Source organism: Sander lucioperca, chromosome 12 (genome assembly GCF_008315115.2).
Source record: "Sander lucioperca isolate FBNREF2018 chromosome 12, SLUC_FBN_1.2, whole genome shotgun sequence".
In the NCBI taxonomy this organism is placed as follows: domain Eukaryota; kingdom Metazoa; phylum Chordata; class Actinopteri; order Perciformes; family Percidae; genus Sander; species Sander lucioperca.
The window spans coordinates 17,009,126-17,033,110 of record NC_050184.1 but is presented as its reverse complement, the minus strand read 5'-3'; the positions used below and the strand labels follow the sequence as shown (position 1 = coordinate 17,033,110).

Sequence of the window (23,985 nt, the reverse complement as noted above, 5' to 3'; positions counted from 1 at the left end):
CCTGTGTCCACTCACAACTGGGGTCCCTCAAGGTTCAGTCCCGGGTCCCCTCCTCTTTTCTCTGTGCACCAACTCTCTTGGCTCTGTCATTCACTCACATGGCTTTTCCTACCACAGCTACGCAGACGACACCCAATTACTTCTCTCTTTTCCCCATTCTCAAACACAGGTAGCACCACGTATCTCTGCCTGTCTGACTGACATCTCTTATTGGATGTCCACACACCACTTAAAACTCAAAAAAACTCACTGCTTTTCCTTCCAGGGAAGGCCTCTTCCACGCAGGACCTAACTATCACCATTGACAGCTCTGTGGTAGTCCCTACCCAGACTGGTAGGAACCTGGGTGTGACACTCAACAATTTAAATTTTTTAATATATCAGTAAATAATAATAGTGTTTTTGGGATGTTGTTTTCAGCCACTTGTGGTCCCATTTCGATCTCTAAACCTCCAGCTGTTCATTTCAAGCATCCACTTTCTCTCTTCTCCCTGCCAGACTAAAAATTAATGTGTGTGCATCTTCACTTCGCACTGCGACTGGCCTCTCCCAGCAACAGATAAGACAGCCACATCTTGGCCAACGGTCATAAAGCTGGGCAGTGTTGGTGGTGCACCGGTGCCTGGATGTCGCCATGGCGGCAGTAAAGCAGCAGCCTTGTTGCTGACAGGCATGTATTTTTCCCTCAACGGTGCGGACAATTCGAACCCGGCTGCCATAAAGCGGAGTTGGAACCCAACCTTTGGTCGACACTTAAGCAACCAGCAGGAGAACACACCCTCCTTGTACACACACACACACACACACACACACACACACACACACACACACACACACACACACATATATATATAACCTACCTGACTGTGTGCATTGGAGCATGGGCAAATATATCTATGCCTAATATACATGCAAATACACAACATCTTTGCAGAAATGCCCAATAGACAATGCAGTGCAGGGATCGGAATCAGAAAATACAAAATATAATGGTGAATGTTAGATGATATGGCCATCAGCTGGAGGGATTCTACTGTAAATAGAGAAAAAAAGTAAAGTAAAGAATAAAGAAAAAAATCACCTGATAGTTTAAGTTTCAGAGCATTTGGTTCCATCATTTCATCATGACTCTGGCTGTTGCCAGGGGTACGTGAAAGGCTCTGCTAACTATATCCGACAAACTACAGATTAGAAATGACTATTACTAAAACCAAATTGATTACAAATTAGTGTGATGCTGATTTTATTAAATGTGCAATAACCAGTAGCCTAAGCTACCTATCAACCCTATTTGTCACCACATATGTTGCAATTGAGAGTGTGTAAAAAAAAGAGCAAGGAACTTCAAATAGTTAGCTAAAAGGTATCGATTGATGGTTAAACTAGATAGTTAAAGTAATGGATATGCATAAAAAGCAACAGTCTAACCCAACCAATCCAAACGTTGCATGCAAAAATATTGCAGAAATATGAACTTTTGTCTACTAAAAATGATAAAATAATAGTCTATAATCCATTCAAAACAAATGTTTGGGTGGTGCTGGTGAGGGTAGGTCTATTAGCTGTTTGTGTCTGGTTGGGACACACTGATTTATGACATGAAAATCCATCTCGGAACCCAAGGAGTTAGATCATCTCAAACTTAAGTACACTGAAGATACTTATGAGATTTACTCTAAAACCAAAGACATGAATAAAATGTGAATCAGTTTATTAACCTGAACAGATTCAAAAGAGCATTGAAAAAAGGAGAGGGAACAAGAGAGAGTTCTTTAGAACAGTACAACAATATAATCCCCTTTACATACTGACAAACTACAAGACAATAAAATTAGATTATGTTTAAAATCATTTCAAACTTGTTTGTTGTGCCTTCAATTTTTAAATGAAAAAATTGTGTCATTGCACTTTCATTGATTAAAGCAGTAAAATGATAAAAACTTCTGATATGTAGTCATGATGTCAGAAACAAAGCGACTGGTTCTGATTTTCAAATGAATCATACAAGATGCATTTTATATCTTGTAAAAACACACACAATCTAAGCGTCATAGCTTAGCCAGCCATTTAACAACAGCGAGCATTGGGCTATAACTGGTTTTAGTGTCCACCATGACTTTTAACTGTCCTTATCTCAACATAAATAATGTGCCTATAAAAGTTAATCATCTGCACGTTTGTAATGAGACATGTTCAACAGCCATAAAAAAAGGTATTTTCTGTCCATTTTTCCACTTTTCTTTCTGCGATGCCAATAATGTGCTGAAATTGCCCTCATTATATTCTTGAAAATACCACAGAAAGCAGTGAGGGTTTATCAACAAACACCAGTGACAGCAACAAAAACTTAATGAAACTAAAATCAGTTATCAGCTATAATGTCTTTTTACATTCCACTTGATTTTTTGCATTGGCGTATTTGGTGATGTATTTCTCCAAATATTGAGATTTCTTTTAGTAATAGGTAGTTCTTGTTGTCCAGCTGAGGGAAAGTGGCTTGTTGGGTGTGAATTCAGGAGAAACAGGGTCAGTGTTTAGTCCTAGTTCAACTGTCTTCTTAGCTCTGGCTGAGCTGTTGAGTCCATGTGCTTTGGATAATACACACTTTTCCTTTTGTAGAACCGCAGCCCAGGTACCCTGTGTCCCTTTGAAGCTAGTCTCGCATTGCCAGACCTTCCTCCACAGCGCTGCGGAGGAGGGTCTGGCTAGTCCACACGGCATTCCGGCATAGGAGAAAAACATGCTCTGGTTTATTGCCATTTCTTTAAACCAATCTCAAACGTCTTGGGCGCTGAGCGCCGGACACAATGACGGTGCCTCTGCAAAATAGCCTCGAAAAGGAACCTGTTTTGGTGGAATATGTGTATGTTCAAACGTTGTTTTAGTCATGCAACAGAAAACTCAGATTTGACAGATAGTCTAGCTAGCTGTCTGGATTTACCCTGCAGAGATCTGAGGAGCAGTTAACCATAGTCCTCATAAATCAACCGGAGTTTAGAATGCCAACACAAAGAAAGCGGAAGGTAATGGACAACCAGCCGAAAATGAGGGACATCCGGTGGAAACACCTGAAATGAAACTTCGTCGATATAGACTACTGTGAAGCTAAAGTATGTTCCAGGTGGGCTGGTACAGAGCCAGTGTGTTACAGTGTGGCAAGCGGATTAGGTCAAGGTGCTCAGGTGAAGAGCGCTGAACACACGCATCCATCAGACACCGCATAAACCCCAAATTTAATGTTTATACAACACAGCTCTCTATTCTCCTCAGCATCAGAGTCAAGAGGAATGGTTGCAGGATGGAGATATGGCCAAGGTGAGCTGTATCGTGTCAGTATGGCAGTCTTGTTGGTCGAGGTTTTTTCTCATGCTTGAGACAGAGCGCACCAGGAGTTCTGTGGGGCCATGGAGGTTGGTGTAAAGGGATAATCCTCGTATTTAATGTCCACGTGTCCTGATCCTGTGCTGTCTAAATGAGAAGCCGTCTGCAGGGACGAAAAAGAGAGACATTTAAAGTGACATTTAATGTGTTAAAAAAAGGTTACTTTAAAAGGTCTCTTTACTGATTTTACACATACAAGTCAAATTAATTATCATGAGGAGTACTACTAAGTCTGTGAAAACAGCTGTATAATGTCTTCCGTGTCTCTGGAAGGAGCTTGAGTTAAGGCCTGGTCACAGCAGCATTTAAAAAGTCAAAAAGTTGCAATAAAATTAATGAATTGCAATGGATTAGCCATGATCAGTGGATTCAATTGCAAGGGTTAAGAAAAGTAACGATGAACATTTGCCAGACTTGAACTTTGGTGAAATCCGACATGTGAATGTGTGCCATTGACCAATTGCAAGCTGCTTGACGGTGCTGATATTTAAGGGAACTGGGAGCAGGGTTCAACATCGAGGAAGTTATTGGAAAAGATACGTTGCACCATTATCTTTTATATAGCCTCCTCTGTATAAACTGTTTCACAAAAGAGGAATGGTTTGCAGTAAGGATCGACTGATACTGGTTTTTCAAGGCCAATACCGATCATTAGCAGTAAATCAAACCGACAACAGAAATTTGGAACCGATGTGCATGCAAATCTGTACATGAAAATTAAGATTAAGATTTAAGATCGGAACGTTTCAGTGCTTTAAGCAATTATTTAATACATTTAGAAACTTTCAACATAATACCCAGTAAAAGATGGTCAGATAGTGTTGTGGGCAGGACATTAAGTCAGACTCAGTGGTGAGTGAAACCGAAGCAGAGGGACAGACACAGAGCTGTAGCCGAGCCAAAGTAGTGCACTTTTTAATGAATTAATTTTATCGGTTATCAGGCAAATAAAACGCATTGAAGAAACTGTACGCTTTTTGTCCCAATAGCAACTGAGCTAGCAAGTGTGCTAATGGTCAACAATTAGCACAATCAGCATTTATGAATGATATGGTGTTTAATCCTGATAATTCAATCCAAAATTCCATTGCATATACTATCCTCAGTGGATTTATATGGAAAGGAGGTTTACCTGAGTGGCAGACGTGACCGTCTGTCCAGCGTAGGGGGAAGGGGCCATGCTGGGTTCGCTCTTAATGGTTGAGGCGTGTTCTGAGACTGACAGCGATGTTGGGGAGCTGGTGTCAGAGGCGGTGGATCCTAATAAAAAAATACAAGACAGTCAAATGAGTTCTCAGATTGAAAAAAAACAAACTACTATTTTGATTATATGTATATTGAGACACTTCAGAATGATTTGTGTTTGGTTGATTTGGATTTGTGAGCACTTTCCCTCTAATCACTTTGAAAAAAAAAAATAATATATATATATATATATATATATATATATATATATATATATATATATATTTATAACATGTCATGCAATTTGTATAAACCAAACTAGATTTAGATTTAGCCATCCATCTATTCCACTTCATTCTCCCCTCTCTGTTCATCTGTTGGCCCTACCTGTGGATGTTTTATTCTTGGGCATCTTGGGTTTGCGCTTCCTGGTCTGAATGCTCTCTTTCTTCATAGCCAGAGGTCTGGCCACCTGTAGGGAGTAGAGCAACACACATTAGTTGAGTTTACCTCCCAGTCCCTGATACACCAGAGGCCACAGTGTCATGACAACCCACACAACCAGTCCCCTCCAACACTGCCGCTCTGATAACAATGACCACAATGCCCTTGGAGAGGTTTTACACTGTGCAAATAATGAATTGCTCCCTACTGTAGCAGAAGTGTGCTAGAGGAGCTGTTTTACACACAGGTTAGTGGGGAAGGACATGAGAAGACTGGGGCTACAGCTACACTACTACGTATTGGTTTAAAAAACAATATATTTAGCTAAGGTTTATGCATTGCGTCCACGCTACTCCAGAGTTTCTGAGCCCCTAAAATGGAGACATTTGGAAACACTGTTGCCCCCATTTTGGTTCGAAAACTCCGGGGTTGCTTTGTAGTTTGGACGGGCACAAACGGAGACCTTTGGAAATGACGACGCATGTCAGTTAGTCTTATCACTTAGGTAGGCTTTCAGACCTTTCGGTAACAGTTCCACTTGGTCGTCGCTCCAAGCTAAAAAATCCCTGGTCTTCCTTTTTGCCATTGTTGTTCTTTCTCCAAAGTAGTTTCTGTATTGTTATACATACACGATTTTTAACCACAGATTAACGTCAGACAATCTGTTACCTGTTTATACCGGCACGTGCATGCCCAGTGTATGCGATTGCTAATGTGATATGCGTTGTCTAGTCAATATCAACGGTGTTCCACTTCTGGGATTGCTCCGTCGCCGCCGGAATAATCGCTTTTCAGCCGGATGTCACTCTTTTCAGCCGGATGTCCATTACCTTCTGCTTTCTTTGTGATGGAATTTTAAATTCTGGTGGATTTATGAGGACTATCGTTACGTGCTCCTCAGATCTCTGCAGGGTAAATCCAGACAGCTAGCTGTCCAACCAGAGTTTTCTGTTGCACGACTAAAACAACCTTTGAACGTACACATGTACACATGTCCTCCCGCTGCGCTGTGGAGGAAGGTCTGGCAATGCGAGACTATGCGTTGTCAGACGTGTTTACATGGACAGAGATTAGTTTTGCTACTGGAGCTAAAACTCTTGCGTGGAAGGAGATTGTTTTTGTCTCAAAAACGCTGCTTAAATATGAAAACGTAGCAGTGTGGATGTAGCCTGGGTTTAAGTAGGAGACATTATAGGCCAAATTAAGCAGCAGCAGAGATTTGAAGAACTGGAGCGTATGGTGTGACCTACCCCATGCAGCTTCATGTAGAGGCCACAGGCATTACACACTGGTTCTCCCTCAGCGTTGCGTCTCCACAGTGTGGTGGTGCTGGTGTGGCAGTTAGTGCAGCAAAGGCCGGCCCGGCGAGATGTGGTCTGCTGCTGGTACAGAGGAGCAAAAAATGACATTTGGCTGAAAAAAAACAAACAGCAATTTGACTTTTGTTGGCTGAAAGCCAAATGAGAAATCTCAGTGCAGGCAGACATAGGCTCACAACTCACATCTTTGTATCCTTGAACTATAGTTTGAGAAACTTGAGTTGAACGGTTCCCTTAACTTTTAGTATGAATTACAGGATGTCAGTATGGGGCTTTGTACAACAATGATAAATGTTCCATTATCCCTCCATATACCCATGCAAAAAATTCTAATAAATCATTAGTTGGACCAACCTTTAAAGACAACAAACCAAATAATTATTTTTGTCTCACATGGCAGTGGGACAATCTAGCTTGGTTTTGCACAATAAGTGTGGAGCAAAAGCACTGCATAACAGCAGAGGGAAAGACAGAGTCATGTTGCTTTGGAAAGCTAAAAGTGGCCCGTCCAAGGGCAAGGTCTCTGCGGGACAAATGCAAACAGGGAACACAGCCCAGGGGTGCAAGGAGAGGTTGGGCAACTTACAGCTGCTCCAGAGAGGCAAGTTCCTGGGAAATATACAGCTGGGAAGCCTTGACACCCTCCCTCACCGCACCACCACGCAGCTTTTTACTTTTTCTAAATGCTCTCTTACCACAATTACCTGTATATTGTATAAAATTAAGTTGCATATTAAACTGGGCCTACAATAACTAGTAGGGCAGCCTGAAGCCTTTATACATACCTTTTTTGCATAGAATACTAAGCTATTCAAATAGCCTAATAATTGTTGGCATCATTTTATAAATCATGTTTTAATGTTAAACATACATGTGGCACAGTGAATCCTTAGTATTTTTTTGATGAACTTTGTTTATTGTTTTTTTTTTGCACATATTGTACATTATATACAGTTACAGTGCTTGTGAAATATAACAGAATTGGAAAAAGAATACATTTATTTAGGCTTAACTGTATCTGTGAATGGCCTTAATGACTACCTTACCTATAGGCCAGTAAGCAGTGGGGATTTATATTGGATTCATGTTAGCACCCTTTTCTTTTGGCCATTTTCTGCCTTTATTTTGGTAGGACAGCTGAAGACATGAACGGGGAGAGAGAGAGGGGGGAATGACGCCTGATGATGCGTTGAGGAGTAAACCTCTATATATGGGCGCCCGCTCTACCAACTAAACTATCCGGGCGCCCATGTTAGGACTTTTTAATTTTAGGAAAAACGTTTAAAAATTAACAATAATTTGGAGGGCCCCCTGCATTGACTCTGAGGACCCCCTAGGGGTCCCGGACCCCACGTTGAAGATCCCTGTTTTGGAACAAATATTGCATGTAGATGATTTTGACTCATCAATTCATGTGTTTTTGTTGTTGTATTTAACTGACTTTTGGTAGTATCAATATGCGGTGGTGGAATAATTCAGAAATTTGACTGAAGTCCAATAATACACCAGTGTTAACATACCCCAAGTAAAAGTCCTGCATTCAAAATTGTACTTAAGGGAAGTAAAACAGTGTAATTAAGATGTATTTTGAGTATTAGAAGTAAATTCATAATGCAGATTGGCACCCTTCAGTCTGTTGTGGTAATGTATTACAGTACATTAAGAGCATTTTAACGCCATAGCTGTTTGGAATGAAGCTGACTGTAACATTGTGGAGTTGTTTAAATTATGAGAATGTGTCATATTTCAATAACTGATCAGATGTTTTAAATGAAAAATCCCAATCTGCGAAGTAACTTGTAACTTTTTACTTGGCAGATAAATGTACTGGAGTAAAAAGTACAATATATGATGTAGGCCTATAATATTTTTATTTATAGCGGCCCTAGACTATCATAAAATTGAATTACTCAAATTGAGTACAAGTACAAATGTAGGCTACTTGAGTTAATGTTGGTAGGCTACTTATAGCCTAAATTGTTCAAACTTCCATATCAATTGATATCTAAGAGTGTGTTGTGTGTTAGGCTGCAGTCTCACCAGTCGTTTCTGTGGTTTGATGAGCGGCCTGTTGATGCCGTTCATTTTGTGGTAGAGGCCGCAGGCGTTGCACAGGTAGTGTCCGGTGCCGTCCCTGCGCCACAGCGGCGTGGACACGGAGCCGCAGTTCACGCACTCCCTGCCCTCATTGGCCATGTCGTCGATCAGGTCTGAACAACGGAGGAAAGACAAGTGTTAGACACAACCCACGTTGTATACACAACATTTTAATTGTAGGCCTACATCACCAGCGAGACCATTCAGACAAATCCCTATAGCCTATATTTTTGCACATTCTGCACTCAATCCATTAAGCCTCTTTATCTTCTCATGTTAAACAGCTATTTTGTATTTGTTTCTGTTTTTATTGTTTATTTCATATTTCAATATGTTTGTTTGTTCATGAATGCACCAACCACCAAGGCAACTTCCTTGGAAGTGTTACTTACTTTGCAATAGGCTGAAGCAGGGGAGTCAACTCATTTTAGTTCATGGGCCACATCGCCCTAATTTGATCTCAAGTGGGCCAGACCAGTAAACCACTCCAGAAAGATTAGAAACTTTATCTGCCACAGAGTTTCTTGTGAGATTGATGTTGGCAAATGCAAATTGATTCCGCTACGACAGCGTTCTAAGGCCGTAGGAAAATAAAGAATGTTACAGAGAGAGGGGTAATAATATCAGAAAAAACTCTTCGTTCTAAGATTAAAGCCGTAAATTTATGGAAAGGGAACTCGGATATTCTCTGAGATTAAAGTGATACATTTGGAATTGGAATGAATTACTTCTCTGCAATTTTCACACTTTGCAAAGTCATCAAGTGGGCCTGATTGGACCTTTTGGCGGGCCGGTTCTAGCCCATGGGCCGTATGTTTGACACCCCTGGGCTAAACCCTTTACTGATTCTGATGTTACTGTAAAACTCATGTAGAGCTTGATCCACCATATACTTTATTTATTTATTTATCTAGCCTATTTATGGCAAAGATATTTTGATGGAACTCAGTTAAGCCCCTGACACACCAACCCGACGGCCGACCGTTAGCAGAAAAGGCAGTCGGACTGATCAGTCGGCTCCCCAAGGTCCAAAAAAGTGCCTCAGAACACACCGAAGCGACACCGACTTGAGCGTAAGTTCTGCGCGTGCGCGAGAGGTAATACATCTCCATAACAGCACGTGGTGCTAATCTGTATTGTCGCCCAAAAAAATTTAAACCGGCAGCTGATTGGACGAATGCGTCACGTGGGTCTGGCTGCTCCCGGATTTTTAAACCGGGCATAATGGCGGCTTCGTTCGGAATACGATCTCATATTTTACGAAGATAGTTCACCGAAACGTGTTTCTGAAAACATTTTAAGAGAGAAATAGACCATGCAGTTGCTGAATCTGTCTTCATTTCAGATCAACAAAGGTCAGTTTAAAAGATTTTCGTCAGATTTTGAGAGGCATTAGTCAGGCTCATCCTGCTTGTCATTTGTGGGTTAGCACTCCACCAATCAGACTGGTCATTGAGTCCGACTGCCCGTCCTCCGACCCAGCAGGTCTGGTCGGCCAAAATGAAGGCCCACGACTCCTCCATTGGACGACGGCAGGGAACACACCGAACAGACTCAAGTTACTGACCCCGCCAGACTGTCCGATGGCCCATTATCTGGTTGGTGTGTCAGGGCCATTATGTTCAGCTGCATGCATTAATTATTTTTTTTAATTACAAATTAAAGTCTGATTAAATTTATTTTGTCCATCTCAATCCCTTTGTAATTTGACTGTTTCTCATGTGACAGCATTCTGTTTTCTGAGAGAGAAGACGTCACATCATAATCTGGCACAAACAATGTTGCTAAAAAACTATACGGGGGCATGAATGATGGGGGGGTTCTGGTTACGGGCCAATGCAGAATGAATAGCCGGAGGAAGAATTTAAACCCCCTCTGTTCCCTGTGATGAAGAGAGACAGACTGATGGAAGAATCTGTATGAGGAGGGGCGGAGCGCTGTGTTATCAGCCTGAAGGCTCCAGGGGTCCCCCCCCCAACCCCTCCCATCCATCACAGCTCTGACACACGACGGACTCCTGGCATTAATTGCCCAAATTCCTAATGCCTCAATTTAGAGAGAGAGAGAGAGAGAGAGAGAGAGAGAGAGAGAGAGAGAGAGAGAGAGAGAGAGAGAGAGAGACTGATGAAGACCTGAGAAAAACCTCATGCAGAGGTCAGGATAAAGCTGTCCTGAGGCTGCCTTTTTCTTTGAACTTGTGATTGTGGTTTTCATTATTCCTGAAGAAGAAAATAAATGCTGCGTGGTTTCAGATGACCAAAACCACACAAAAAAAACCCTGCCCTTAACCCTTAAAACATGATCTTAACCATTAAGATTATGTTTAACTGAACCGTTTCCATAAAAGCTTATAGAAATGTCTGTACTCAGTATTATTAACACACACAATTCTAGTATTATAGGCCTATTCAACATACTAAGTGAGATTCAGGAACATTTGGTGCGAAATTCCGTGGTGGAAGAAATGTTCAGATCCTTTACTTAATTTAAAGTACTAATACCACACTGTAAAAAAAAAACTCTGTTACAAGTAAAAGTCCTGCTTTGAAAATGTTTCTTAAATAAAAATATGTAAGTATCATCAGGAAAATGTACTTAAAGTAATAAAAGTAAAAGTACTCAATGCAGTCCTCCCATTTTAGACACCAGAAACGATCCAAACAGTTCTGTCAATCAACTAAGTGATTAATGGTCTAATCATGTCAGCTGGACTTGTAGGCCGTTACATTGTTGGGTAGTTTAATTTATAATAAAACATGGGATTTTATAAACTACATGTGTTTTGTGTGCAATAAACTCAATTTGTAAAGCAACTTAAGCTGTCAGATGCATGTAGTGAGGTAAAAAGTATTATATTTCTCTCTGAGATGTGGCGGAGTAGAAGTACAAAGTGGCATGAAAAGACTCAAGTACAGTACAAGCAGCTCAAATTTCTACTTAAGTACAGTACTTGAGTAAATGTAGTAACATTCCACCACTGGTGAAATTTCTTTCCAAATGAGATTTAATCAATTTGTCAGGAGGTGCGAAAGCGTCTAAAGGCCAAATCATCAAACACAAACTGCTGAGTCATGCAGGCTCTTAACAAATACCCCAGTAGCCATCAGATCCATGTGACTGACACACACATTGCTGGAATGTAACTAAGTACGTTTACTCAAGTACTGTACTTAAGTACACATTTAGAGGTACTTGTACTTTACTTGAGTCTTTTCCTTTTGGTGCCACTTTCTACTTCTACTCCGCTACATTTCAGAGAGAAATATTCTACTTTTTACTCCACTACATTACTCTGACAGCTTTAGTTACTTTATAAATTTAGATTTACAGTTTATAAAATATGATGTTTTATTATAAATTAAACTACCCAACAATATAGCGGCCTATGTCTAGACTAGCTGAAATGATTAGACCATTAAACACAGAACTGTTTTTTCTTTTCTTTTCCAGTTTCTAAATGTGAGGATTTTTCTGCATTGGGCATTGTTACTTTTAATACTTTAAGCATATTCCTGATGATACTTACATACTTTTACTCAAGTAACATTTTCAATGCAGGACTTACTTGTAACAGAATACTTTTTTACAGTGTAGTATTAGTGCTTTTACTTATTTAAAGGATCTGAACACTTAGACCTCTGAATTTCACACCAAATGTTCCTGAATATCACTCAGTATTTGATGGTAAATATAATATCATTAAGTCATGTATTCCAAAACTACCCAAGGGCCTACAAGTCCAGCTGAAATGATTAGCCGATTAAACCCACAACAGTTTGGATCGTTTCCAGTTTCTAAAATGTGAGGATTTTTTTTTGCATTGAGTACTTTTAATATACTTTTAATACTTAAAGTATATTTCCCTTATGATACAAACATGCTCTTACTTAAGTAACATTTTCAATGCAGGACTCATTCTTGTAACAGAGTAGTTTTTTACAGTGTAGCATTAAAGGATCTGAATACTTGTTCCACATTCTGCTGACACAAACACTGAAATGTTGTCATCGTCAACATCAAACGCTCGTGCTCCTGGAGATGTATGAGACGTTTGAGGCCTTGCTGTCTGATCCAGGTGATAACTGCTCTCTGATTGGCTCTTTGTCAGTCTCGTTTTGTCCCCGTGTGTATTCATCAACTCTGTCATCAAAACACTGGACTGTTGCTTCGGGGATTCAATTAACACTTTAATTGATTGCTTCTTCTTTTTTTTTGAAGAGCCTCTCTTCTGAAGAATGTGTATTGTCTAAAGTGTAATAAGCCTATAAGGATTATTTCGGAGACTTTGATTGAATCTCGTCCTCTCGACCCCCCCCACCCTCTCAATGCATGACCCAGCTCTAAATCACTCACCTCCTATAATAAATAACAAGCCCGGCGTCATATAATCTGACCTGCATGCTTTCACAATCCTTGATAAACGAACGGGCCAACCAACGATCACTGAGTGTCGCAATAACGAAAATAAAATGACACATATTACTTTTTTTTTTTCATTCTTAACTTAAATTGTTAAATTAAACGACTTCAATTCGTATGACATCGTGTTATACATTTTTGTTTTGGACCGACTATGCCTGCACACTGCTGCCTATTTGTCTTGATATTTAAATCTTATTTCCATTTGATTGTATTTTTGTTTTATGTGTCACTTTGTACTCAGGTCTCACTTGCAAATGAGATATTGCTCTCCATGTGATTTTTATTCTGATCAAATAAAGTGGGCCTATATATAATAACAGAGTATTGAGTCATTGCTACAAACAATGCGACAATAATGTCCGGAAATGGGATTTCAATTTGAATGCATATTTGCTGATATTTTGAGACGTAAAAAAAGTTCGACATTCCAAACGGTATCGTTTTCTATGCTGCATGTGCACTCGATGTTCCTGTTGTGTATTCTGCAGAAATGCTTGTTGTAATGCTTACAATGACTGTCATTTGCATATGTAATGCCTTTTTTTGTGTTTGCTGTAGTGGTCCATTGACAGCGCATTACATTCTACCTGTTGTTATTAGCCATTGATATAGCTCTGTAGGCAAGCTGTTTAGCAGATGACTATGTTTGGCTTTGCTGTATTGATCTGTAATTATTCCTTTCCTAATCAGTCTGTACTGCTGCGCTTCGTTGTTACAGAACCACACACACACACACACACACACACACACACACACACACACACACACACACACACACACACACACACATGCATATTTAGACCAACAATCTAAACCGTAGACCTGGACTCTGCATCTCCTTTTCATCCACACACAGATCATTACATAATAATGTAGTCTTTGCTACAGCAAAGCAACGATAATGTCCAGAAATGTGATTTCAATATGAATGCCTATTTGCAGATATTTCGAGGCAGATTTTAGGCCAATTGATGGTAAAATATTAACGAAAAAAAAAAAAAAAAACGTCAGTATTTGGAGGAGAAGGCCTACAGGTGAGGGGCATAGGGATATCATTGTCCAAATGTGATTTTTTTTTTTAATGGTTGGACATCGTTCAGATGAGAGCAAAGATCAGACAAAAAATATCCACAGTTGGATTTTGCTAAACCAAAATCAGTGTGCTGCCAATAAGGATGTGGATCCGAGGATGTCATGAAACATGTTTCGTTGCCATGGCTGCTGATATGTCTCAACAATTAAACATGTGTCATTGTTTTTGTTTTTCTTCTTCTTTTTGAGCGGAGCTGCACGGGAACGCAACACGCATGTCAGTGTAAACTGACAACAAAGTTATATGTAGGGAATTGTTTCGTATCGTAGCTAATTTAAGATAAAATATGTAGGCCATATGAAACCGAGTATTGTAAAAACCAAATCAGCTGGTGGTATATATCATATATATATATAATGGCCTAGCTGTAAATTGTTAAAATGAGAGCAAAGATCAAACTAAAATGTCCACAGTTCGATTTTAAGATTACCTATTTAATATGAAACCAGCGAGTATTCATAACCTAATCAGCTGGTGGTGATGTTTTAGCACTTTGGCCTTGACCAAAATAATATTTTCAGTGATAGAGAAAAAAAAAGCTCTTCTTGTCTTTCTTACTTTTCCTTCCTTTCCAACTATGATATATATATATATATATATATATATATATATATATATATATATATATATATATATATAAAACAATATATTTTGTCTAGGCCATATCTTTTTTTCTGCGTTTATTGTTTATTTCATATTGTTTGTTTGTTTATGTATGCATCTTTCACCAAGGCAAATTCCACATAAGTGTAACTTATTGTGGCTATAAAACCATTTCTGATTTCTGGTTTGACTTCAAGAATCAAAATTCACTTGATGGTCACGATGTAGAAACTATAGCTTTGGGGCCTGTGCTTACCCAGACTGGACTTTCTCCCAGACAGTCCATGGCGTCCCTGTAGACTAATCACTCCGCCCTCGAAGGGTCCCGGCGTCCAGGACGACGTCGCCATCTCCGGGCTCATGTAGGCGTAGGGGCTGGAGTAGGAGCCTCCGACCGAGCGCACCAGCGCGCCTCCGTACTGATCCGCCCGGCCGCCGTTCCCGAGAACCAGCGGGCTCTGGTAGCTCGCATCCCGGCCGGTGTTGCTGCTCACGGGCGGGCTGTGCGAGTACGAGAAGCCATGCGGAGGGTGAGGGCTGCTGGGCGTGAAGGAGGAGCCATCCGTGGCGGCCTGGGGCCAGCCGTGGTGCCCGCCGAGGCCGTGGGACTGGTGGGTCGAGTCGCAGGTCTGCAGGTAGGGCAGGGTGGGCAGCATGCCCGGGACTCTGGGGGTCGGGACGTAGACCGGAGAGCTGGCCGACGGGTGGATGTAATTCCCGGTGTCGTGCGCGTAAGGGGATTGGTTGGAGGACAAGGCCAGGCTTTGATACATTTTCACAACTGTTTGGAGTGTTGGGAAATAAAGGGAGGATTTGTCAGGGCTGGTCCCAGTCCTGTGGAGGTGATTCTGTCCACACGTAGAGGCTCTTCCACCCTCGTCAGAAGAATTTGTCTGCGCCTTTTTGAACAGTTGACTTAATACAATTCGTGTGGAGATTTCTGTCCTATGAATGAAATAATCAGAGAGGGAGAGAGAGAGATAGAGAGAGGGATTTTATAAACGTGAGAGCAGAAGAAGAGACTTCATGCCTGGCAAAGTTATGGGGAATCTGGATATTCACATTTTATCATATTCATTCATTCAACCTTAATTTATCCTCGAGAGATCCTTGAGGGCAGACCCTCACTTTCAATGTCATCGAGTCAAATTACAAAGAGAAAAACTGAACAGCAACATAGAAAATACAATCACAAGAAACATAGAAAGACAATCAAACATTCTGAATTGGAAACTGATTTGATAAAAAAAAATTAAAAAAAATAGGATAACAAGGATGCAAAAAGAAAGTTACAACTATGTAAAGCAATTACAAGTAGAAGTTTGCAGGTACAAAACCAGACTTCCACATTGTCCAAGAGGCATACATATGAGCAAGTTGTATTGTGTTAAAATCCCCAAAAAGAATTCAAGTTAAACTAATGTTGGCTTACACTTTAAGTCGCGCATGGAAATAGAGCTAAGTTCAACAGTCACGCAGCATCATCAGTCATATTTCTCCTGCATCATTGTGATTGACATGACATGGATTAAAATGACATTAACTGATATGTGTTCGCGCAGATAGAGGCGACTATCAGCGACCCCCCAAGATATCCCGCGGCACCGCACTGCCTCAGAAAATCACAATAACCATAATGGAAACCAAATAAACCAAATCCAACAGCGCAACAGATAGCAAGCTCCGTTCCATATCTCCCATGCGTATATTTTCTATCAATAGTACCTCAAATCACATAAAAACGCTGATAATACAGCGCTTGCCGAGGAACACCATTTCTTTCCAAGAGCTCTCAGTGTTATTATCTCACCAGATAAGGACGGCCGGGTGATAAAGCAGTCCGGTCCCTTTTCAGACGTCCAAAAAACTCAGTAGGTGAGTGTACAAACTTTGTCGCTCCACACAGATACGAGAGACGGACGCGGGAGCAGAGCGGAGCGTCTCCACACAGAAAAAGAAATCTCTTCTTTTAATGCGTAAAAGTTGCGCGCACTGATCGGAGATAAATGAAACCAAAGTTATGTTTTTTTGGGTCCGGGACGACTGACGACTGTTCCTCTTCCTGCGCGTATCTGGAGATAGTTACTGTCGCTGATAATTGCTGATATGGGTGTGCTCCTATTCGCTCCCCTACTGGAAAATTTGTACGGGAGAAAAACACGTGACGCAGTCCGCTGCTCCGAGGTAGGCCTAGGTGGGCAGGGAAGAAGGGAGGAGGACCCCTGTGTGTCGGAGAGAGGAGGAGCGGGCCTTAAATCTGAGGGATGAGGGGTGCAAATGTACGCGCGCATTAATTGCACCTACATCCACCTTTTTACTAGATTTTAAATCTGTGTTTTATTAGAAAGAAGGACGCCACCTTGGATAAACCTGCATTTTAAATCCAGGCACGATATGAAGGATTCGATTCGATTCGATTTGATTAGATAGACTTTTATTGATCCCAAATTGGGAAATTTCAGCGCTACAGCAGCAAAATATAAGACACACAGCTAGCACACATACAGAATATATATAATAAACAATACATAGGATAGAATACTATAACAACTATTGAAACGATAGAATAATAGAGATAAAGATAAAAGAACTACAAAGGAAAGAATGTAGGCCTACAAACGCATAGGCGAATACATATGTAATATAAAGATGTAAGTAAAACATATGTTTGTGCAAGTTACACTTAGTGCAGTATTGTGATGTATATGAGTCTCATCTAACTCTCAGTGATGAAGGGTTAAAAAGTTGTATTGCCTGTGGGAATAATATCTTGTAGCGGTCAGCGCGACACTGAAGCTGAAATGACTCTCATGCAGGGGATTTCCTTGAGGCTCCAGAAATGGTTGTGTGCAAACATTTGAGGGTGTTTAGGGGGATTTCAGTGGTGCCCGAATTTACATTTGTCTGCTGCTTGTTTAGGGTCACCTTACCGTGATGACGACGATGATGATGATGATCCATCTTTTCATTCACAACATTATTAAACAAGTTTGGATATTGGCCACACCTGCTCAGTCAATTCAATACTATTCAATTCACTTTTTTTTAATCCCCTGGGGGCAATCTTAAAAGCACGAAGAGTAGTTCTGACTAATAATAAAAATAAAAAATATAAGAAAGACACACAATGCCATATAGAGAATAAGAGAATAGCAGCAGCAACACATGTCCAGTTATATATATATATATATATATATATATATATATATATATATATATATATATATATATATATATATATATATATATATACAGCATATATTCATATTCATGTTTAATAGGTTTGTTGTTTTATATTTGCACTTTTCACCAAGGCATGAGTGTAACTTATTGTGGCAATACATATTTTTCTGATTGACATATAAACTGGTGCTGATGCTCTTCTTTTATTGCACTTTTAATTGAATGTATTTCAAATTCTTACCAGGGCAACAAAAAAAAACCGGGTGGGCCAAACCAATTTTTTGCACAGGTGACTATGAAAGAGTACACCAGACGTCTTCATTTAATATTGATCCAATCAGTGGTGTTCGGAATTTAAAGACACGCGTTGTAGTTAAAGTGTTCTATTGGAAAGGGAGAGTTGGGTTTTTTTTCATGGTGAGATAAATGGGACCGAGTTGTCTGTAAAATAGCTGCAGTCCGATAAGAAATATACGACCAATAACTAACCAATAACGTGACGTTGTCAAAAGGTGCCAGTGGAAATGATTTAGCACCGGAGAGATATGAAGGGACGATAGCTCGGATAATGGGCGCTTACGCTAAAATAACATGAGTTATGATGCCGCAGGCAGCTATAAGGGGAATACTCGCTCACAGAAAGAGATACACACACTCTCATTGTGTAATCAGGGATGGAAATGCAGTACTGATAACGTAACGTTACTTCACTGATTCCAGTGTATTGTCCTCGGGTCAAATTTCGTTTTCTAAAGTTTTTATATCAAAAATATGGGATTCATTCAACCAAATGCACCAAAAAAATAACACGGATGGTTCCACCAAACAGGAAACTGTGTGTGAATATATCCATCAACATATAGTCTACGTTCCTCGGATTAGTCAAAATAATTCATATTTTCTGGGGGCTTTTAACTCAAAAATCGGAGGAAATTACATATACATGAGGTTAATTGGCCATAAAGTCAACAAGTGGTAATACGTTAGTACAATAATAATACAATAGTTGGCTAAAAAGGTGATGTAAGATATACAGTATGAAGCCTTCTTTATTGGCCATGTTGTGCGTGTGTGCACATTTTTTTCTTCCACTTCTCTCTTTCGGGCTCATCTTTGGAGAATAAGTTGCTGACGAGCAGAGACAGACGTGCCACAGGAGGGAGACAATTTGGTGATGTTATTATTTTTATTTTTTTGCTTTATGCTTTATAAACAGACCATAACAAGACAACACAAGAGTTAACAGGAAATAGTTTACATGAAGCAAAGGCCCTGGATACGACATTTAGACCTACATGTTGGGAATATGCAGTATTAGGAAAATGAAAGTGAACTGTTGACTGAATAACAAAACAAATATGAAAAAGTAATTTCATTCTACGATAACATTTCATAAATCGACACGTGAAAATTAATTGTAGCAGAAAAATGTAAAGACGACCGGCGACAACAGCATACATGTTCAGCCTCTTTTTATTTCCATTGTTATTTAGTTTGATGTAGGCCCATTTGTTTCTGTATGGATTGTTTGTTTATTTCATATTCATGTTTAAATATGTTTATATGAATGCAGCAAACCGAAGCAAATTCCTAGTAAGTACCTGGCAATACATCTTTTCTGATTCTGATCCTGTCTTTATACCTTTTACAACTGAGCCGAGCGAAGTGTATTAAAAAAAATGTTAAAAAGTGAAAGTGACATCCCGAAAAACTATAATTCAGAATCAGAAAAGGGTTCATTGCCAAGTAAGTGACAATTGAAAGGGATTTGCCTCGGAGATTTCTGCGTATTTATACAAAGAAACATATTGAACATGTCATAAACAGGGACAGCAATTAACGCTCCTTTAGGGAAATGTGACCCATGCAAATGTGTTTAGGGCAGATATATAGCCTATTATTGGAACACTTTCTGCGAGCTTTCCTTCGATTGATCTTTTATTTAGAAACGCTTGTCAAGCCTTTCAACCGACTAATACCATTATAAGGTCTGACACTGTGTCTGTCTGGAGTCCATTCATTAATCCTTCCGTTCCGTTAGTTTCTCCGTCAGCAGGGTTGAGTGGAGTCTGTCTGTCTGCTTCCCCTCTCCCTCCGATGGCCCAACACTTGATGTTGATTTGTGAAACGGCTTCGCACCAAACATCTAGTGCCGCCTGCAGATATCTAGTTATCATTTGTAGCATTTTATTTTTTATTACTATTTATTAAATTGCTGGGAATCATTATGTGGCCCGTTGGATAATGAAGGCCTTGATAGTTTAGGATCTATTCAATCCATTCTATGAATCTTTGATTCCTAAAGAGAAACGTGTGCCATTGTTTTTGTAATCATCTGGCATTTTAGATGACTCAGAATCTAATTCCGTTTTTATTTTCTAATATTGGATTTTATTTGATGCATGAATGTAAAACTAAAGGGTAGCCTATAGGCTTTAAATCGATAATCTAATTTCAACAGATGACATCATTGCTCTCTTGTTTTTTTAAAAAAAAGGCTCTTTTGTTTATAATACATATATACAGTACATATATAGCAGCTATGTATATACATATGTATACAATATATACAGTGTATATATATGTATATGTTTACATGTATTATGTATATATACATGTACATACACACACACGCACACACACACACACACACATATATATATATATATATATATATATATATTGTACATACCTATATACATATACCAGCTATGTATATATATATGTGTACAATATACACAGTATATATACATTCTGTCCCACACGAGGAACACATATTACTCTCCCTTCCATTCGCAGGAAGCAGCTCCATGGTTTGAACCTAAATAGAGAGAGGAAGGTGGGCCACAATTTGAACATATTCCAGTCTGTAAATAGCTAATTTCCAGGCACATTGTGCAGTTTGCACGTCTACCACCGCCTTGTTCATTCAACAATGTGTTTACTTCTAAGTTAAGCCTGCTGAGAAATCCATAATGATTTAGTATAACGAGATATGTTTATTTGTATAGCACCTTTCCAAAACAAGGCGGTTGAATGTGTGTTACATAAACGATAAAAAGTCATCAATGGAATAGCCAGATTGAGAAACAAGCTTAATTGTGTTCTTCCCCACAGTTAAAAAACAAGTTGGATCATGTCCATCTGTTCCATATTAATTCCAGGAGACGTTTAGCTTAGCTTAGCATGAAGAAATGGAGGGTAACCATTACTGTTACCGTTAAATCTGCCAACCAGAGCATGTGAGCAGAGCACAAGCCGGATGATTTTGGATGGAATGCAGAGCGGAATTTTTAAAATGTTGGAGCGTCGACTTATCTCCCAAGCCAATTTTGTTGAGTTTGAAGCGTGCTTGCGCCCACATCTGTGTTAGCCTACTGCAGCGCAGTAGGCTACATGCAGATGAATGGCGCCCGTCAGGGTGCGAACTACGGGGGACCTAGGGTGAGCTCGGCTCCCCTTAATAAGACATGGGCTCCCCTGAAAACGTGATTTGTGAAATTTTGGGGGGTCTCTAAAAATACTGACAATGTGTCATTTTGACATGCAATTTCAGTTTTGTGTAATGTGATCATTGTGGATTATACTATTGCAAATATTCATTCATGCATGACGGTGATTTAAACCTAATTCACTTCAATAAAGATAACTACATGCTATTCTTGTCATGAGCATCAAGGCGTGGTGGCGCTGTGGTGCAAATTCAACTCATGTTTAGTACATGTTAACTCAAAGATTCGTAGAAAAAATATAAACGTTGGAGGCCATTAATAGGCGCGCAAAGTCCTTGAAATCTATTCTGCAGTTAGCATAGCATATAGCCATGGCAAAAAGAAAACAAGGCAGTTTAATTTATTTTGAACCGATTCACCTGCTGCAAGATGGAGGTGGTAACAACTCGTCAGAGGCCGGTCACGATCCTAACCCCTCTTGCTCCTCTCTTCCGTTAAATTGGAACAGCCAGCAGTGGAGAGACTGGAAGAGCCGATATACATGGCTGTTTGTTCAGGATGGAAGCTTGAGGTGCATCGCTTAGGCCTAATTGAACGGAGGAATTATGGTATTCTTCGGTAGCCTGAGTAACTTTAACCGTTGTTCATGTGAAATCTCAAAGACAGCCTGATGCTTTGTTTATAGACTATTTGTGGGTGGCCGTTTGCTGTTTGACCTATCAATTCCTGTCGATAAAGTACAATAGGGTAAATCCTGTATAGTGCATACACTTGTAGCTGTTATGTAAGTTGCAAGCGCTGCAGTTAGCATCATATAGCCATGGCAAAAAAAACAAAACAAGGCAGTTTAATTAATTTTGGACCGATTCACGTGCTGCAAGCCCTGTTAGCACACCTCCCGCTGCTGTGACAACGCAAGAAGAAGCTGAAGAAATAATGTCCTCTCTGGCTGAAGATGGTGGTTTTAACAGCTCGTCAGAGGCTGGTCACATTCCTAACCCTGAAATTCTCACCGTTTCACTACGCTAACATGCTATGTTGCCAACCAGCACCTCTAACGCTCACTTATTAACCCTTGTGCTGTCCTCCCGGGTCAAAATTGGCCCGGTCTGTTTTGCTGTTTATAAATCATAAACTATAAATTATCATTGGCATTACAATTTTGTTTTACATCTTCTAAGCCAACTTCATTCCAGCTTCTTACTAATAATTTTATACCTATATTATGCCAAATTTTTGGACTGATGTTATGATAAGAGGAACTTATGTTGATTGATTATCACAGCCTGTTTCGTGCGGAACCATCCATGATACTTTGGGGGCAATTTAGGTAAAAGAAACCCATATTTTTTTATAGAAACTTGGAAAATGGGTCAAATTTGACCCGAGGACCACATGAGGGTTAAATAGTAATTTCCTTGTTTTTCCAAGGTCCAAACCAGTATTGAGCGAGAACCCAGTGACCGGCAAGCGCGAACCGAGCTGCAATGCAACCTAATGGAGCAATTGTGCACCCTCGATTTTTGTCCACTGAAAGCTTTTTGTCTTTGCTGCTGAAAGGCTCATATTGTTACTAAAAGTGTCTGACAGCATTGTCGATCTCGCGAGGTGACTTCTGGGCCGAAGACAGCGGTGCGGAGAGTGGAGTTGTTGTTGTTTTGGAGTACGGAAATTATAGCCTCATGTTATCTAAAAGATTTCCAGTGCCGTGGCTCAATATTTAGGCTAAGTGATTTCAACAATGTGGATGAGGTTATTATAATTCAAAAAATATGGGACCGATTTCAAAGATTTTTGGCCACATCAGTCTATTAGACACAAATGCATGGGGAAATGGGGTTCATGTTGAAAAAAAAATGTCATTACCCTTGTTAGGTTTTGGTTGTTGGAGTCTCTGCTGGTTGCCGGGAAACCTCACAGTCACCACCAGAAAGTCACTGCTCTTGGTCAGGAAATAGTCCAGAATATAAGTAATATAAATTGTTGTTTCTACAGTTCAGTTAGTTTAATCGGATAAAATATGTAAGGGTTAATGCCTGACCAGGTGTCCATTATCAGGAGTTAATGGATGACGGGGAGGCCAGAACTCTCTGACGTGCAGCAGAGTCCATTAATTACCTGATAAAGGGCACTAACCCGCTTATACCATGGTCACATGCCAAAGATTGTTTTTTTAAAGACCATTATTATACATTTTTAATGCGTTTAAAGTTTTTCAAACAATAACTCCAACACTGGTAACACCTGTGGGGTTCAAGAGTGTAACTTTGGATTCAACATTGGCGGGGCTGAGCTCTCCACTTTTGAGCAAAATTGAAATTTTCAACGTCAAACGCTTCACTCTCTGCTTTCTGGTGAATTTTCCTGCATCAATTTATGGTGCAAATGTCTTTATTTATCTTAAGGATATTATAACAGTTTTTTTTGGGGGGGTTGCAATGACCAGTTTTAATTATTGGGGGGGGGGGGGGGGGGTGTAACCCCACCCTGCAAATTATGCCATGGATTTGACTAATACCTGGAACAATCATTCCCATCCCATAAGGTTGTTATGCAATGCAAGTGTTCTCCACTGCTCCAGTAAATAGGAAGGACCTTAGATACGACTTGGCAACTGGACATGTTTCCACATGACAGTGGTATCAATCAATTTATTTGACTGGATACATGACAACATAATGTCCCATATATAATGACATGACATGACATGACAAAAATGTAGCTAAAAACACAAGGAATACAAAGGAATAAAACCATGATCAAATGTGTATTGGCTTGCCCTCATAGGACCTCATCCTCTATTATA

The 23,985-nt window shown here is 39.9% G+C and overlaps 1 protein-coding gene across 2 annotated transcripts; it reads right to left on the bottom strand.

Annotated features, from left to right (window-relative positions):
* Positions 1 to 3,025: 3,025 nt before the first annotated feature.
* gata5 (GATA binding protein 5) lies at positions 3,026 to 16,679 on the bottom strand. 2 transcript variants are annotated; one of them, XM_031286783.2, is made up of 7 exons: positions 16,355 to 16,679; positions 14,801 to 15,489; positions 8,370 to 8,539; positions 6,261 to 6,392; positions 4,954 to 5,038; positions 4,514 to 4,641; positions 3,026 to 3,484 (listed from the first exon to the last, which is right to left on the bottom strand). In XM_031286783.2, the coding sequence occupies exons 2-7, from the start codon at positions 15,315 to 15,317 to the stop codon at positions 3,365 to 3,367; spliced, it is 1,152 nt and encodes a 383-aa protein (XP_031142643.1). In that variant the 5' UTR covers positions 15,318 to 15,489; positions 16,355 to 16,679; the 3' UTR covers positions 3,026 to 3,364. The 2 variants fall into 2 exon arrangements, with proteins under 2 accessions (XP_031142643.1, XP_031142645.1); XM_031286785.2 differs by having other exon boundaries at positions 6,261 to 6,389.
* Positions 16,680 to 23,985: the final 7,306 nt, after the last annotated feature.

Coding starts and splice junctions, on each gene's coding strand:
- gata5 (XM_031286783.2), bottom strand. CDS start 15,317: ATGTATCAAAGCCTGGCCTTGTCCTCCAACCAATCCCCTTACGCGCAC. Junction 8,540..14,800: donor TGGGAGAAAGTCCAGTCTGG/GTAAGCACAGGC, acceptor TCCGTTGTTCAG/ACCTGATCGACGACATGGCC. Junction 6,393..8,369: donor TCAAACCACAGAAACGACTG/GTGAGACTGCAG, acceptor CCTCTGTACCAG/CAGCAGACCACATCTCGCCG.